The following is a 17,702-nucleotide window of genomic DNA, read 5'->3' as shown; positions in this document are numbered from 1 at the left end:
GGCACCGTGTGCATACCCAGAGAGAAAGAGAAGGAGAGACCTGCTCGATCCCCACTTGAACACGCACACTCTGGTACACATTCACCACTACTAGTGCCGACGGTGAACAGCCAGGCGTCTTGGGACCGGCGTCAGCCGCCGTCTCAACCGGGGCCAGAAGTCCCGTCCAGTAGAGCCCGGATCGTGGCAAGCGTCGCGTCGTGCCAGAGAGTTGAAGATTACGCGAGTGATCGTCTGAGTCCGAGTAAAGTTTCGCGTACAAACATCGTGAAGTGCCCGAACGAAGATGTAGAACTCTTTCGAAAAGAAAAAGGATAATTCGCAATTTCGAACCGGTCCAAAGTCCGTCTTATCAGAGCACGGCGAACGTGACCCTGTATAATGTGACTTTTCCAAACTTTTGTAGATCAAGTTTGTTCAACGAGTACCGGAGAATGATTGAGCAGAGTGATTTCGGATTTGCTAAACATTGGTGCGTTTAGGCACGGTATTGAATCGTGGTACGAATTGTACGGTGGAAATTGTGCGTGCGGTGAAAATTTCTTGATTACTCTCCGTGAACCTTGATATCGCACTTCGCATCACGAGTCGACTGTTATTATGCGAGGTGTATCCGTGATTAGACACACCACCGCCACAACCACCACCGACACTCCTTGTGATCAATTTTCCTTGGATTAAACCGACGACCGGAATGGCGCCTCCGGATAGAAACTGCAGGACGGCTCGTCCCGGCTCGGGTTTGAGTCTTTCCGTACTCGGTACGTATGATCTAGCGCATTACGTGTGTCTATCCCACGGGCATTGCACCACCTTGCACATTTCGCTGCAGTAGTCCGCTGATTAGGTACGCTCGTCTCCCTTTTATGGCCGAGCTCATGCGGCTCCGAATGCAAAAAGGGGAAATAATAAGGCGAATTGAAGAACCGCAAATCAACCATCCACGTCGGTTCGTGCCCAATTATATTTCTTCGACGACTCGGCGCCGCATGATGAAATTATTTTCAGACGGAAAGAAAATCCGAGGAAAGACGGTTTTAATCTTTGAAGTTTGAACCGTTTCCGACTTCGGGGAGAGGGAGAAAGGAAATGAGTCGACTTTGCTCAAGGACCTCGTTTTCTTTTGGTAATTTATTTCGTGTTTAGACTCGTTTCCAAACTTATGTCTGCACGCACCGGATGTGCAGTCTGCGAACTTAGACATAGATCAGCCACCTCGAAGTTAGTTCAGTGTGTTGAAACCTACACTTCACTGGGTGCTTAGCGGATGAATTGGATTTTTTCCGAACCAGTGAGAAGTCGAAAATTCAACTAGTCGACACGGACTGAAAACATTCTGAAATCTATCGGCCACAATTTGAAGTTGCATATCGGTCGAAAGGTTATTATTTTGGAAAAAATGTCCAGTACATTGGCAAAATCCTGCGTTTCTCTTACCGTGAAAAACAATACAATAATCATTAATACGTTCATCTTGACAAAGCAGAAACGGATGAAAAGAAACGTGCGAACAAAATTTGTCGCTCCAATGAACAAGGGTCTTGATCGCATTTCGACTAGAATTTCACTTTGTTTTATCTCATCGTGATCACGTTTCCATTGAAGGAAAAAAAAAGAAAAAAACTGAACCAACGGCGATTTCTTTGAATCACGCGTTACACTCGCTTACCTGATAATTTTGTTTTTAAAACGAATAACAATCATAGAGTGTCGGCTCCGTGCACGAGGATTGATGTCTAATTGATTTTTGCGAAACTGTACGTGTACCTAATCTACGCGGACAAAAGATAAGATAATACGGTATCGCTGTTGTACATAGAGAGGCCCGTCGGTCGCTCGACGGCGGCTGCGGCGCCTCGATAAAAAAAAGAGTCATTTGAAATTATTATATGGTCTGGTCGTTGATCGATATGGATTATCCTTCGCACGTTCGTGAATCACATTCTCGCCACAGGTTCCTATCTTGGTTGCGACTTGCTGAAACTCCTTATCTACGTATGTATTATTATACGCAGAAGTGTAATATACTTTTCAAGGTTTGCCCGCATATTACTACTTCGACACACACTTATGAGTCTATGCGTGATAGAAATTAAACAGAGGCGCCTCGTCAACGAAGTTTATAGAATTCGTATGTACTCACTCAGTGCTGTAGGATTGAAAAATAAGCACCGGACGTTTCTCGGAGAACTTCGTTACTGCATAAAGAACGAATTGTATTGTCGATTCTATTTCTGTCGAATACTCGATTTATCGTGTGGTTAAAAGAGTCAAATTTTGCCAAAGAAGTTAAAAGCGAAGAAAGAACGAAAATGAATGGTCGCCGAGTTGTCGAGCACGTCCGTTTGACCATCGGACGAAGGTTGGATACGTCTCTTCAGGAGGATCCTCGGAAAGGATCCGACGGACTCGATAAGGCAGGACCGGTCAAGAGAAGAGGAGAGGCAACGCGTCCCTAAATTGGTCTACGCGGACTCGCCTTATAAACCGAGTTACACGCGCATTTCAACAACTCCGTGAAACTTGCACACAGGCACACACACACGTGTCGCACCTTGTTGACCGCGGATTTGTAATCGTTCGGGATGGTCGGTAACCCTTGAGGGAAAGAAACTGAGTTGCGTTACAGATCGCCGATTGCCACCGAATTTCTTCGCTCTGGTTTTGCCGTCTTCGCGAATGCGGAAGAGGAACGAGATGAGCGAGGATTTGCGAGGATTTGCGACGAGTCGAGTTGGCTCGTTGTTCAGGCTCCCGACAGCAGCTTGAATCGTACAAAGTCCGTCTGCCGTTCGTACAATGTGCGACAGATTATACAATCTGACGCAATAAGAACGGCGTCGAGGCTTGCGGCAGGCGCCGTGCCGTCATTGTCGGGATGAGAGACGATCTTGAGGATAATCCGCATCCACGCCTTTGACAGCGCAGCCTTAAAGTGACGCTGCGCCAAGCCCTGATCCTCGGACACTTACTCGTTTCAGAAGTTTCGCAATCGTCGATGAGTCGAATGGCTCTGTGCATGTAACCGAGACTCAATGCTCCAGATATGAATCTCTCTTATATCCACCACTCACCCTGACAATGAGCGCGTCTCCTTCCAGTGTTGTCTCTCTTGTTCTTGGATGGGAAAAAATAGATGGTTAACAAACTGTATCGATGCTATTCTATTTCACTTATTATCATGCGATAGAGACGTGCAGGATCTGGTGATGGCAATTTTTGAAGAGGAAGAATCTTAATTCGAAAAGAATTTCGCGGTTTCTCTTCTCTACACGAAATTTTCACGTATCCACGTGTTCGTTGAACAATACCAAGAGAGGCACGATCCGAGAATTCCAGACTCGAACATTCCAGTCAGCTTCGAAGACGGTGAATCACTTATCGAACATGCCGGAAACGCACTTCGTACTTAGATGTATTCAATTAACGATAAAAAAGAATAGCCCGGCGTTTGTAGCTTTTTCTACAATGAAAGGAATTTTGACATTCTTCGTTAACGTGTCTCTTCCAAAGTCAATCGCTCATCATTTGTCCATTATACGCTATCGGCTGTCATCCGCACGACTATATGGCGAAATTACTATGCGATTGGTAGGAGGAGGGAACTCGATGAAGACGAATCGTTTGTCATTACAGAGTAATTGATAAGGAAGACGCTGCTGATCTAAGAAAGTCCTTTTGTTAGAGCGTCTGCAACGCGCCATATTAATTGGAATGCCGAGACCTTGAGTTTAACGAGCGTGAGCAAGAGAATTTTTCAAGATACTTATTCTTGCGAGGATTACGTATAGAAGCTGCAGAACGCAGGTTTCACGTGCGGCGTATAAATATTAAATATTCCAAGTTCCTACGTAGCGCATAAGTGAGATACCGAGCGAGGTCTTAATTATACACTTGAGAGGCTATTCCCGTCGTTTCTAATAAGAGACGACCAGCTGCATAGTCATATTCATTCGGTTTTATGAATGTGAGCCGGTCGCGGATTCAGTTTCAACAAAATGAATGAGTGCTTCGTCATCGGCGAGTCTAGAATAAGAGACTCACTCAGCTATGAAATCATAAATTCATCTAATGTGGGGCTAAAAATTCAAAGTCCAAGGTGAATTAACAACAACTACGACGGAAGAATTGAATCGTTGTACAAAATGCTGCTCTAATTCCACCGAACTCCTCCGTCCTAGAAGGGAAAGTGGCTCCGTTCGTACCCTTAGCACGAGAAGCCCTTTTCCGTTCTTAATGTCAAAAACTACCTGCAGCCTACGCACCTTGATTACCGATGCAAAATATTCCTAGGCATATTGACACATTCGGTTAGGGTCTTTTAAAGTCGCCTCGACCTCCTCGGCCCAAGCCGGATTTCTCACAAAGTGCCATCCGACCAGGTTCAAACGACCGTCGCAAATGGCGACCACGTGTTTCCGCACCAGGGCTGATCGCCACCTGCTGTTCCATTCTCCAAACACTACCGCATTTTTGGCACCGGAATGCTATTGTCGTTATCATCGGCCGCTTACAGGCTGCTAGCGCGGGTTCTTCGGATTTCAGAATTTCGAATAAACCATCGCGCATTTATATTCAAGTCGGCCTCCGGGTGGATCTGGGAATTTCGTCGCCACGGCGAGCTCTTCAGGGCGCTACATACCCATTTTTCTTGGCACGTCCGAGGTGAGAAGCATCGCAACGAATCGATCCACGGCGCAATTGAACGCCGGCTTCGACAGCTCTGACGGAATATAAATTCGAGGAACATCGTGCCTGCGGATTCGGGTTATTTTCACTCGAAACCCCGTCACCGTTCGGTATTTGGAAGGCAGGTGCAATCTGGAAGCTCGATGTTCGGGGCAGCTCGCGGGTTCGGATAAGGGTAGAGGGCGAAGGCATTCGCATGGGTGGATATCGGGACGCGGGGGTTCAAATTTCGGCAACCCGATACGTCCGTGGTGGAAATTACGCGACAGGCCGAGACTCGGGGTAGAGAATCCGACACGACGGGCTCTGCGTTTCGTCACGGAAGTAAAACCTCTTGTGGAGCACTCGAGCCGTCGAAAATTATGCCGGTGTACCGGGGAGAGGATCCGCAATGATCATCCACCGCATCAGCTTTGGGTCGTTATCGAAATGGAAATAGTACGAAGTACGTTACGCGTTTCATCAACGCAACGCAGACGTGCCTTTCGGTACGCACGTTCGTACACACCCCGTTTTGTGTGCGCCGAGGCTTTCGCTCGAGGTGGTTGGCTGTGTTGGTTGGCTGGGTGTACGAGGCACAGAGTTTTAGGCACCTACCTGCCTATTAGAATTTTTTCTTACTACCGACCGCTGTTGCAACAATGACCACAGAGAGCCGGGAACTCGGGCTGTGTAATAATAAGGACCACAGAAGGCAATTTAACTAAATATCTTTTGGTTTTGTTTGTTCCTTGTTGGTTAGGAAGAACCGAGGTGAACCGTGAGAGAGTCGCGCCTATTTCGTAGCTCAATATGCAGCCTGCACTTTTTTCTTTTTATCTCTTTTTTAGACGGCGAGAGAAAATGCGCTCAAATTTTCAAATCAAAATTCATCGTACCGTTATTCTCGATCGTCGAAGAATTAACGCAATGACGGATAATTTGCGTTCAAAGAGACGAAAATCTTCGACACCTCGAGTCCGAATCTTGCTAAGCGAGTGGCTACATTCGTATTCAGACAGGCAGGTACATACCGCGAGTCATGCGCGGTGAAGCTGGTATACATCTTGTAGTAATTAGCATAACGGCTAATCAAACGCCACGGGTGGATTGTCGCGAAACATTATACCTGTACAGCTGTAGCTACGTTGTATTTTTATGCCTCTAAGACACGCGCCATATTGCTCCTTTATTTTCCTACACGTGTGTGTGTGTTTGTGTGTGCACCGAGTGTAGGACGCATCCTTCCGCCTGAGAGCATTGCGAATAATCTTTTTTCTCCGCCGAATTTCATTCCCTTTTTCCACGCTCTTGTCCCGCTCGGCGTGAAATCACGCGTGGAAGTGCGTACAAGAATTTCGAGAGCTTCGCTGCCTGGGTAGCTTGAATTTTCTGAGGGAACAAGAGTCGCGTAAGACACACGACGAGGACGGTTGGACTGATACGATCTCGTGTTTGCCGCCAGGCGCGACGCCGCGACTTGCCCGGGGATTTTTCGGTCCCTTTTCTGCTCTGTGTATATTTCTTCAACCCGTATATATACCCCTGTTTACCCGGTCTGGAGCCAACTGTCACCCCCACGGCTGATCGGGGGGCACGGGAAAAGAATAGAAAAGCGTATATTTTCCGTTCCAGAAATATGTGAATTTGACACTATCACCCCTTTTTATTTTCCCTTCGACGCTAGACCGTGAAATACGAGACCCGAGTCTTCGTCCCGTGTTCGACGAGGCCGGCGTCCTTGGCTCGTCGGATTTTAGGCCTCGGCTCTATCGCCCTGCGGTGACCCAATGGCGTCCGTAACGCGGTGACCAACGCTTGAGTGACCCTCGTGTATAATATTGGAAGTGCAACGCGGAAGGTTGTCGGGACTTTTCGTCATCCATGAATAATTGATCAGTTTTATTTTAAACGGTGCTGCGGCCGCCGGCGCTGTCGAAGATCTTGAGCTATCATCGATCACGTGAATCTACCCACACGTTATGCCGGGCGTTACGCTGGTTCTTACAATCGTTCGCTTACCTGTAACACTCACGTACCTACGATAAGGTACGCGTCGCATGCATCCAAGGTGTGCTCGTTGAAAAAGGTAAAGAAATAACGAAACCCTTGAGGAAGTAAATAATCCGTTATAACTATGCGCGCGGCATTGTATTCGTCGCATTCCCTCGTCATGCTCAGGGAAGTGACGTAATATCTAGTATGCCTAATAAAATCCCGTCATGCACTCGCTGCAATGTGTTATGGCTTATTGTACGGTCACGTAAATCTATTCTCTTCCCATAAGTTGCGCTCGCGTATTTACGTGTAGCTAATATACACACGTCGCAATCGCATTCGACTGTTACTAAATTCTAAACGACGTACATGTGTCATATCTGTCCTCCTATTAACGGCTCATCTGATCATAATATGATAATATATCCTGAATATCATTACTCCGACTTTCGAACTTGCGGATGAATTTTCTTAAACAAAGTTTCGTGGTTTAATGCAACACTTTAAAAAACCGTTCTACGGTACAGTGTATTAAAAAAAAAAGAAAAATCCATCTCTTTGAATCATTTAAGACGTATAAAAAATGTCGAACGTTTCGTACGGAGTTTTTTAAATTCTTGCTTCTTGGTGTTCCGAGAGGAGGTCAAGTTCTTATAATCACCATGAGAATGAACAAGTTTACGACATTTTTTTGTCCGCGCGATATCGCCAAGTCTTGGATCGAGTTGCAGCTTGTCGATGAAAATGACTGCGAGCATCGCTGCCCGTACGACGATGAATAGGAATTGGTATAGTATGTATAATTTAACGGTATTAGGTAACCGAATAGGAAGAAGATCTATGCCAGCGTGTATAATCCGTGAGGCAATAGGAGCGAAGTCTAAGGCGAGTCCTGACTGCAGTTAGCGGCGCAGGTGCAGCGCCGGAGTCGGAGGATGCAAGCAGGTTGCTTTTCTCTCGCCCACGATCTCTGCATCCGCGTGACTTGTATCTCTATGGTGTGAGTGCGCCCGAGTCTGATCGTGGTGCGTCTATCCCTGCTTCGGCAACCCTTCCGACGCCATATCGAGGTAATATAGCGAGTATTCCCCCTGTAAAACGGGATCTAAGTCCCTCGATATCCGTTGGCGCGGCGTGACTCGATATACCGCACCGTACGTACACCGATATACGTATATATGTACATATATATACGCGCACACACACACACACACACACTTTCGCGATGAATAATTGATTGACCCCCCTTCGTGGTCGAATGTCTTGCCCGTGCAGGGTTGTATTTATCGCCTTGACCCTTGACGCCGGTGAAGTGGCCGATATACGTAAAAGTGTAAGATGGAGAAATGAAATGTACGCAACACCGCGTATTACACGGCTTTTCATTTCATTCTACATTATTCTACAGTCTTTTCTTCCACGCTTCGCATTGTATGTCTCTTAATCTGTAATTCTAATATCGAAATTGGAAATCGTGACCGTTTTATTCTTCCGGATATATCCTGCAGCGCGTTTAAAGGCACTGTCCTGGTTCTCCGGAGTGGGCAAGGCACACGTACCCCTTTCATTCTATCCTTTACCAGCACATAACGAGGAACAAAAAACAGGGAGAGATATCATTATGTTGTACAAGGAGAGGAAATGCACCGGCTGCGACCGCTGTACGACACAAAAACACTTAAAAAAAAAAAGAAAAAGAAAAGAAAGAAAAGAAACGAAAAAAGAATCGAAGAAGACAAGACAAGAGAACAAGAAGAAGACGACCACTACAAATCGTATATACGACGGGCGCCACTCGGTAATTGAAAAGGCCGAGGCTGACTGGCCACTCCGCTCTCGCACAACAAGATGTATATTTTCAATTTATGTCTCCAACTCCGTTCAATTGAACCTCCTACATTGTATTCCGTTTTTCAATATCTGTAAAATTATAACCGCGCGTTACTCGTCGCCAGTGACAAAAAGAAAAGGGAAAATCTACGCGAGTTTTTGCCTCATCAATTAAGTACGATTAATTCTGTACGACGATCTCTTGCTTCGACGTTATCACCACGAACGTCGGTATTTGATATTTCTTGCGTGTCAAGGCTGAAAACACGACGAGTTCAGATCGGATTCTCGCAACACGCCCAGCTTTTTAATGAAATATCAGGTACGCGGATGCATCCATCCAACGGTGCAGTGCGTGCCTGCAGTCTCATGATACGTAGAGACACGTATGCGTACGTGTTCGAATCTCGATACAATGCTATCTCTTCGGCCGCTTTGTAAACAGGCTACCGCGGATACACGTAGTGGCTTGGCTTTCGGGTCCGAAGGCCCGAAAAGTTCCCATTGCGCCGGCTAGAAACTCATCTAGTCGACGGGATTTCGGGCGGAGCTGGGCGAGGGGCCCATCCGGTTCTTTGTCCGAGATAAAAGTTTACGCTTGTTGTATTTCTACGGGCACTGGGGAGTTTGATAACGTCCAGATAACCCGCGAGGTAGGTAGACGAGGACGCGTATCAGCCCCAAAACTCGGTCTAATTTATACCCCAGGCTCAAATGCGCCCCGAAACTGCGTCAGACTTTTAACACTTTTCCTGGAACACCGACCGCCGCCCCGTGCAGGACTCGGTTTACGACTTCTAATCCTTCCGCTGGACGAGGAGAGAGAGAGAGAGAGAGAGAGAGAGAAAGAGAAAGAGAAAGAGAGAGGAGAAAAACAGCCGGAGGTTCATGTTTCGTAGTCTGATTTTTTCGATTTATATAAATATGAAAATCGCCCAGGGTGAAAAGTCAACGTCGGATTATGAAATGTGGAGCGAGAGACCCGGTTTCCGATCGTATTGACTCACGATCAGGACTAGGTTTATAGGTGATCGCCGATACACTTGTATCGTAAGATCATTCAGCGGCAACAATAACTATACACGTTCCGTACAAGCGGCGGCGCCTTTAACAATGGGTCAATTCTCACCAGCTCGCGAAACTTTCACTTCTCATCGTTAGTTTTTGTGTAGACTTATTTATACCTTGTGTTACACTCACGATGCCGTAGGTTGCAAAAGTGCGGCATCGAGTGCTAATCGTCGTCGATTTTTTACGAGTAAATCGACGATTGCACGAAGCGAGAAGAGAGTTAACATTTTTGCATTTCTCGGAGAAGAATTTCCACCTTATACTCAAGAGTTAATTATTTCGCGTCGTGATTCGCTTCGTTGAAACTTAATTCAACAACCACCCACGAGGCGACACATTGGAAAGGCGACGACGAGCCTCGGGTTAGTAAATTCATCGCTATCCTCGAATAGGATCTGACTATCGTTGCATCGGTGACTGAGTTTGTGCTGAGTAACAGGTGCCCGGAGGATCGGGGCAAGCGGATTGCGCAAACTCGAGCTAGCTGGGTCGAGTCTTTAATCGAGCCGATTAATTACGTTAGAGCATCAATTAAGATCTTCTCGTCTTAATGGGCTCGACGCCGGTGTTGTGCAGCCGTGACCCGAAGCCGGAGCTCCGAGACGCGTGCGAAATGCGAAAAGCGAAAAGGCGAAAAGGCGAAAAGGCGGCGAAAACGGGTCAACGCGCGTAACGCCGCCGCGGAGATATTAACTTCGCATTCGCGTATCTCCCATAAATAACGCGGCGTATGACTGAGGAATTAATTTTTAATCAATGGTTAAACGACCGGGCTGGATCGGTAATTCGGGCGGTTTGAGATTGAGATTCGGGTCAAACGCTGTCGGCATAACGAAACTCCTACCCCCGCACCTGCTTTGTAATGCTCGTCGACTAAGAGCGCGTTTAAGAACCCTTTGGCGCTCTTAAACTCCGAATATTACGCCTCCGGATCCCCGGCCAAGTCGATCCGGCTTTTAATCGAGTCATCGGGCTGGAAAGCGGTCTCGCCGTTCCGTGAAATTACACTTTATTTGTCACGTTTTACGCGAAAATAAAAATCCCCCTCAGGCCGTGCGAGCCTTTAATCCCATTTACACCGTTCCGCGATCCAATATCGCACCGAACTTGCGCGCGATTCTTCGAAAGGAAGAGATTTCTTCTCTTTTTACGATTGAGTCAAAACCGTTGCAGCAACGAATCTACACGGGCGTAATGTGTCGTAATGTAATCGATGATTCCTGGTTTTTTTGGAGAAGAAATTTGGCATAATATGGGATTTAGTGTCAAGCTGCCAGTGCGTGGGATTTGGTGAATGACGTAATTTCCTTACATATCTCTGCGCGTTTAAACTCATTCGGCATTCAAATTACGGGTGACATCAGCTGATACGGCATAGCGAACTCGTGCCAGCTACGCAACTCGAAGGAATAGAAAAAACGGTCGAAATAAAATATATCAAAGAACCGTATCAAAGATGTGTAAAAATTTATAAAACATTATATATAACGTACGGGATAATCGGAATGCCAAAGCTCAACGTATCTCGCTATCCTGCACGCGCTGAGATTTGTGACCTTCTTTATGCCAATAATTTATGTTCCTTCGAAGCGTGCGTGTACGTATATATAATGTATATGTATATATATATATATATATATAGAATGTATAACGCAACGCGTAGCGTAACACACAGGTGTTTCGATACGGCGTAGGTTGGAGCACTAACTTCCCACTGAATTTACCTATACTTACTCACACATCGCTTTTACGATCAAGTTTGCGCATTAAATCACCCACCTATAGCCGAAATTTTTTTTGTTTTTTTTTGAAATATCCAGCTTACGGCTGCAATTAGGAAGAAATTTAATGGCCGGCCAGTGTTACTGAAAAGTAAAAAATAATATACCGGGATAGTTTTCACTAATTTATAAGCACATTAGTAATGCATCGTACATAAGAACTTGTGGAAAACGGTTTATTTTAGAACGACCAAATAAATTCGACTCGGTGATGACTTTTTTTACCATTGCATGTACTCGGAGTACCTCGTTTTACAGTTGTTGGAGCGAGCCAGGTGATCGGAAGTGTCTAACGACGCCTCGCGTTTTATGTTGGCCATCATCTAGCTGGGCTGTACGTACATTTTGCTCAACCTTATTACATCGAAGTTGGACACGAACGCGAGATTATCTCGATGAAAGAGATGAGGCGAGGTGATGCGAGGTGGTGGTCGCGGCTTACTTAGTGTTGGCCAGTATAAATGCTAGCTCCGTGATCGAGGAAGAAGAAGAAGAAGAGAAGTCGAGTAGCGAAGCGAAGCGATGCAGCGCCTACGCGCGACTTCATCCCGTTCGATCGTTATTCGGATAACAAAAGCGGGCATCGCCGCATGAGGTTATGGGCAAATTAAATTCAATTTCATCACGGGCATCGCATCGCCGTCGCTTATGCGATTCATAGGTACATGCCAATCGAACCTATTGCCGATGATGTCCTGCATCGTTGAACTCCTGGGAGAGAATCGCCGTATCTATTTTCCCATATAGGTAGAGTACAATACCGTCGTGTAATTAATAATATCATTTCGCAGGTAGGGGTTTTTTTTTTTTTTTTTTGCTTCCTTCAATCTGACAGCGAATTGTTCAGGCTGGTTGGTAATATTTCGGTACCAACATTAAACGCACGCCGTTGCCTGTGCGCGTAGTAAGTTCACGGGTTCGCTTGTGTGTCCTACCTGAACTCATACTGGTTACAGTGGTCGTATAACGAAACTCGTACCTACACGCGATTTTTTCGCATCATCATCAGCAGCTAACACGACACATTGAACATCTTATGGAAATTTCAGGCTTAATTGAATTGAATATTGTTATTTAACTTCAGGACTGAGTATGCCCATTCATTCTACTTATAATGGTTTGGCACGAAGAGTTGTTTCTTTTTTTTTTTTGGTTTTTTTTATTAAATTTTTTCTACCCAGTAGGTACGTGTATTATGTGATTATTACTATTATATTATCATCACCGTTATTGTTATCTTTCTTTATTGTCTTATTTTTTTTTCTCGTAATATTCTTGCTATTGTTATTAGCCACACGTGGCTAAGTAAACGACTTGTCAGCTCGTTACGCGCCTACGTGCAGCTGTATTATGTGCCCGTAGTGAATCGATATAAAGAAGAAATAACGAGGTGTGCGGTATGGAGAAATTGTTGGTTGATTGATTGATTGAATGAAGAAAACTTTATTCAGTTAATTGATTTTCACATAATTAATTATACAACTCTCAAGTTTCTCGCCTATTAAGCGCTTCGTCTAACCGTGTATTGTTTTGGCACAGAGTTATTGTACAGTGTAATTTGATTCGCAGTAACGCAAATCAACAAAACAATCGTTACACTAGAGTGGTAATCATCGAAGAGAGTGATGTTCTGATTAAAACGGTAGCAAAGACTGATCCACGCGTCATAATTATACCAATTCTGTATTGCATATGTATACGCACACGAATGACGTGTATGTACGTAATCTGAAAAAAGTGCCGTGAGACTTTGCCGGTCGGCCTGACGTTTGTCGAAATATGTTGTTTTTTTTCCTACTTTTTTCTCAAATCTTTGTGTGCGAGGTTAGTCGTTTCCTCTGGTTTATCTTTTTTCTTTTCCTTCCTTTTATCCAAGTGATCTTTTCTCGCGACGACCATTCCGACTGTCCTGTCCAACCATCCATCCATCTATTCCGTCGTCCAGAGATCCGTTACTGCGTATGTACCCGTGTATTTACTCACGTACGTACCGCACGATTTCCTTGGGCTCAGCGTGTTGTTACCCGTATCGTTGTTTCATTTTTGTCGTAATTCGATAAACGCGCATCGCGAAGGTGCTGCGGATTAGACTTGGAGAATATTCGAAAACCGTGAACGACAGGCGAATTTCGAGTCAGAAGTACGTTAGGATCTAGCACAACCGCCGATCGAGTGCACGACGCGTCGATGATAACGCTTCAAGTTGGCGTCGATATACTTTATTGGTATATACGTGGTTGGCTATCTGTCTGGAAGGTGATGTTCCGAGAAGCGGGATCCTAACACCTTGCATCCGTTGTCGATAAACCCGCGAGCGATTGGAAGGGGAAAAAATGAAACGAATCGATCAGGTCAGACGTTACAGGGTGGGGGATAAACCACCGTATTTGTTTATTTGATCAAAGTGAGCCAGAGCAAACAGTTTCCTCGAGACTTAACTACTACACCTAACCGATCGAGTCGCCTTACGGTAATTCTCTCGACTAGCGACCGCTCGCCGTTAACAAACGTTTTAAAATGATCGATGATAGAAACTCAGGTCCAATATTTCTTGCACGACTATAAATCCTACACTGGAACCGAATTGTAATAACCGTTAATACTTCCTTATCGCAACGCTGTTCAGGCTTACGTTGCCTTCACAATGTATACTCGATTAATCTATAATATTTCGCCGCAGTCCGTTCATTCGTCAAACGCGCAGCCAATTGTGCTTTGTCCGTCCGAGGCTGAAGTTAGTAACGTTAACGTAACGAAAATTGAGGGGAAAAAATCATTATTGCGCAATTTTAGAATGACTTTCAATAAGTCAAATTTTCGAAATAACAATACGTTTTGTCTACCATAGTTTTACTAAATTTCAGACATTTGGAAAGATTTGGAAAGTAACGATTTATCCCAAACATGCGTCGTCATCGTAACGTTACCAACATCATCCTCATCTTTGTCTTCTAACTAATGTTACGCGATGTGACCAAATGTGCGATTCGTGCGAGCTGAAGGAGCAGAATTGGCACAGTAATCGACCAGTTAAAAAATCCTTTGTTTTGTTATTTATACACATACGTGGGCACGTCGCATACAGAATAGTGCTTGAGCGCGCGCGCGCATGGCTGACCCAACCCTTTTTTTTTTTTTTATCAATATCGAGTTACATAAGCGAGGGGTATATTGTTATACCTATACCTAACGCACGATACGATAATGCCGATAAGTTTTACGCAAGTCGAGCGATGGGCGACCGCACTTGGGGCAAGAAGATAGTTTCGTACACGCGCAGACGCGTTTCCATCGCGAGGCCTGCGGCGCGCGCGTGTCTTGGCGTGTTCCTACATACACACATGCTCGAAGCCAGTCTTTCAGTGATAACGTTTCATTCGAGTTGGTACGCAGCCGACCAAGATGGAGGGTCAGCAGCTAGGTGCGTTGACCCAACTGCAGTTGTAAACTTCTATACCGGTCGCTAGAGCACCTGTCTCTCGATCCCAGTTTGACGACACCACCGAGTCCCTCGAGGGTCGTACGTCTGACCTAATCCAGTTTTTCCCCGTCTGTTACTTGGATCCTTGTACTTCTTTTAAGATATTTCATTCCCAACTCTAGTGCTCGGCGCTTCAAAAAGTAATCCTCTTCTATTCTTATTTAGTTGGAGTCGTAGATTCCGAAAGAAAGAAGACGCGAAATTGGGCGGTTGAGTTTCTTAAAAGCTCCAATCGCACTCTTACAAGGGTGTAAAAATGTCCCTTTTTCACAACTCGTATGTATATACACCTATCTCGGAGTTGGGAAAATTGTGTCTTCTATGGTTGTATAATTAGTCAAAGATATGGGTCATGAATGTACAATCTCTCACGGCGGAATATAAATTGCGCAGATCTTATGCAAATACTGCAGCGCACGGGTAATCGTGTTACATACCTATACCTATACCTGTAACGATTTGCGCAACGCGGGAAGAAAATCAAGCTGCGATAACAAAAAAATGAAAATACATAACACTTGGCTTGTTGTTATTTCTTAATAATTTCTGTATACGTGTATGTATATATACGGATCGACGTGAGATGTAAATCGAAGTATTATAAATAATAATGCGATATTGTAATAGCATATAAGGCGTGGAACGATCTTGATCAACTTACGTATAACTTTATATTTACAAGTGACAAGAGTGGCGAAGGCGCAAGTGTGAAATGCATGCCCATGGATTGCGTGTGTGTGTTGCATAAATAATACATGCAATATTGCGGAAATAAAACAACAGAAAATGTCGAGACATGGAAAAAAGGAAGCGGCAGAGAAGTGAAAGAAAAAATGAAATGTAAGTGGTGCCACTTGATAGTAACATGCAAAGTGCACCGTATGCATGCACGTATTGGTTAAACGCGTACCTCGAGTGGCAGGTAAAATCGTGTACTTGGTGCCCTACCTTCGCGGCGAGCGGGTTGCGCAACTCTATTCACGATACCCTGCAACCAACGTCCTACTGCACGATCACATCGCCCCCGAACACCGCCGCCGTGCTGCAGGGCAACTTGGGTACTTTATTTACTTACTCGAAGGTACAATGCTGTGGTGTATCGGTACCAGACCAGTGCAGCACTCGCTACACTTCGCGTAGCCGTGTAGCGTTGTACCGTGTCGTTTACTGCGGAAGCTACAGATGGTACAGTTCGTGGTGTTATACATGCATCCACGTTCGATTCAGTCATTTTTATTTATCTTTCTGCTAATTTAGACGCACTGAATATCACACGATTACTCGTACATGCTTATCTTAACTCTGGGTGTAAAATCATTTTTTTCCGAAAAATATTTGTACGACAAGTTGTACTGTCGAAATTTTATGACACCGGACGAGTCGCGTGTTTTGTGCGTTCTAATTAAGTCTTGTCACTATTTTACGCAACGACAGTTGGTACTTGCACATGTTTCACGCATCTGTATGTATATGTATGAATATGTGTACACGCAGATAAGACGGATGGTAAAAATCTAGATTTACAGATGATAGTTAAACGATCGTTAGTTCTTGGCCCGTGGAACGATTAATACGAGTGTTTTGTGGTACACGCCGATGCCTATTGGATATGCATGTTATACGTACCTCGTCTTGAGCCAGACGATCGATCATTCGCAACTTTCTTAACAACATCTGTGCCCCCCTTATCTCTAATTCTTCTTGTCGATTTTTGTCACCGAAGGAATACTACTTGTACTCTTTTAAATTCATATTTACATCGTATCGTAAATGATATGAATTTTATTTCCCTTCTACAGGATTTATTGTTAGTTCGCTGCACCGCGGTGTGTGATAAATTTCGTTACTTAAAATTGACACTTCTATTTCATGCTCCGGTGTGTACGTATTTATTTTGTAATTTGTAATATCGCGGTACTGTTATAAGACGTTTCCTTAAATAAATAAACAAACAAATAAATAAGTGAATAAAGAAACGAATAAATGAATAAATGAATATATTACCATGCAGGCTAGTGACCTAGAATACGGTTTACATTTCTTACACCCATATTATACAAAGTCCACACGTGCATGCATGCATTATATTCCTACATAGAATACGCGTATTGGAACGAGTTTTTTTTTTGTTCGTTAGGCCTACTGTAGTTATTCAATTTTTTGCAGCTGCTCGTTATTCTATACAGCGATATGAAAACTTGAGAATTAGCACTGCGTAGCCGCAGTTCAAAAACGTGGCCTACCACTGATTTCATTCGATATAATTAGGATCGTCGAATACACACAGAAACTAAAATTTAACACTCGGTTCTGTCCTCTCGGTCATCAGCAGTGTGGAGATTAATTGTTCTACCGTGCGAATGGCGTGGGCTGGCTAATTCGCCGACACGTCGTGGATTTTAAAAGTCTAAACCCAATTATGCTTCGACTCGGTTACAATATATATATAATATACGTGGTAGGTAACGACTAATTGTGAGATCCTTCACGGAAGATTAGAAAAATGTGTCGTTGACCTTTTCCTAGCCGTGAGTAGCTGACGTCTTACACGGTAGATGCTTAATTGGTATGTGCTCTTCCCGTGTATGTATTCCGTATATATAATATACCTCCAGGTATGTATAAACGGATATATGTATACATAGTATTATATACGTATTGCGCCCAGCTTCGTTGTCGTATAATTATATGCGTTGCGACATGGTATATAAAAGCTAATCGTTATTTAAAAGGTCCGGTAAGTAACGTAGTAACCACATTTTCGAAAACCAAATACAACTGCGAAATTTGTTTTCTGCCACGCGATTTAAGCACTGAATCTAGCTCTGTACTCTGAGATTTGCATTCGCGTTGCACTATAGTAACGAATTTGA

The 17,702-nt window shown here is 44.5% G+C and overlaps 1 protein-coding gene across 2 annotated transcripts in view; it reads left to right on the top strand.

The window, feature by feature from the left end:
• Positions 1 to 17,702, top strand: part of rols (rolling pebbles) — a 67,749-nt gene that overhangs the window by 33,153 nt on the left and 16,894 nt on the right. The window contains exon 1 of one of the 2 annotated variants that reach the window (XM_046631918.2): positions 136 to 761. The exons of the other annotated variant lie outside the window; for it this stretch is intronic. Within the exon in view, the coding sequence (XP_046487874.1) occupies positions 695 to 761 (67 nt within the window). The 5' untranslated portion in view covers positions 136 to 694. Of the gene's footprint in view, positions 1 to 135; positions 762 to 17,702 lie in introns of those variants that run through there. 2 annotated transcript variants of the gene reach the window in all.

This window comes from Neodiprion pinetum, chromosome 6, assembly GCF_021155775.2.
Source record: "Neodiprion pinetum isolate iyNeoPine1 chromosome 6, iyNeoPine1.2, whole genome shotgun sequence".
Classification (NCBI taxonomy): domain Eukaryota; kingdom Metazoa; phylum Arthropoda; class Insecta; order Hymenoptera; family Diprionidae; genus Neodiprion; species Neodiprion pinetum.
This window is presented reverse-complemented; position numbering and strand designations above follow the sequence as displayed.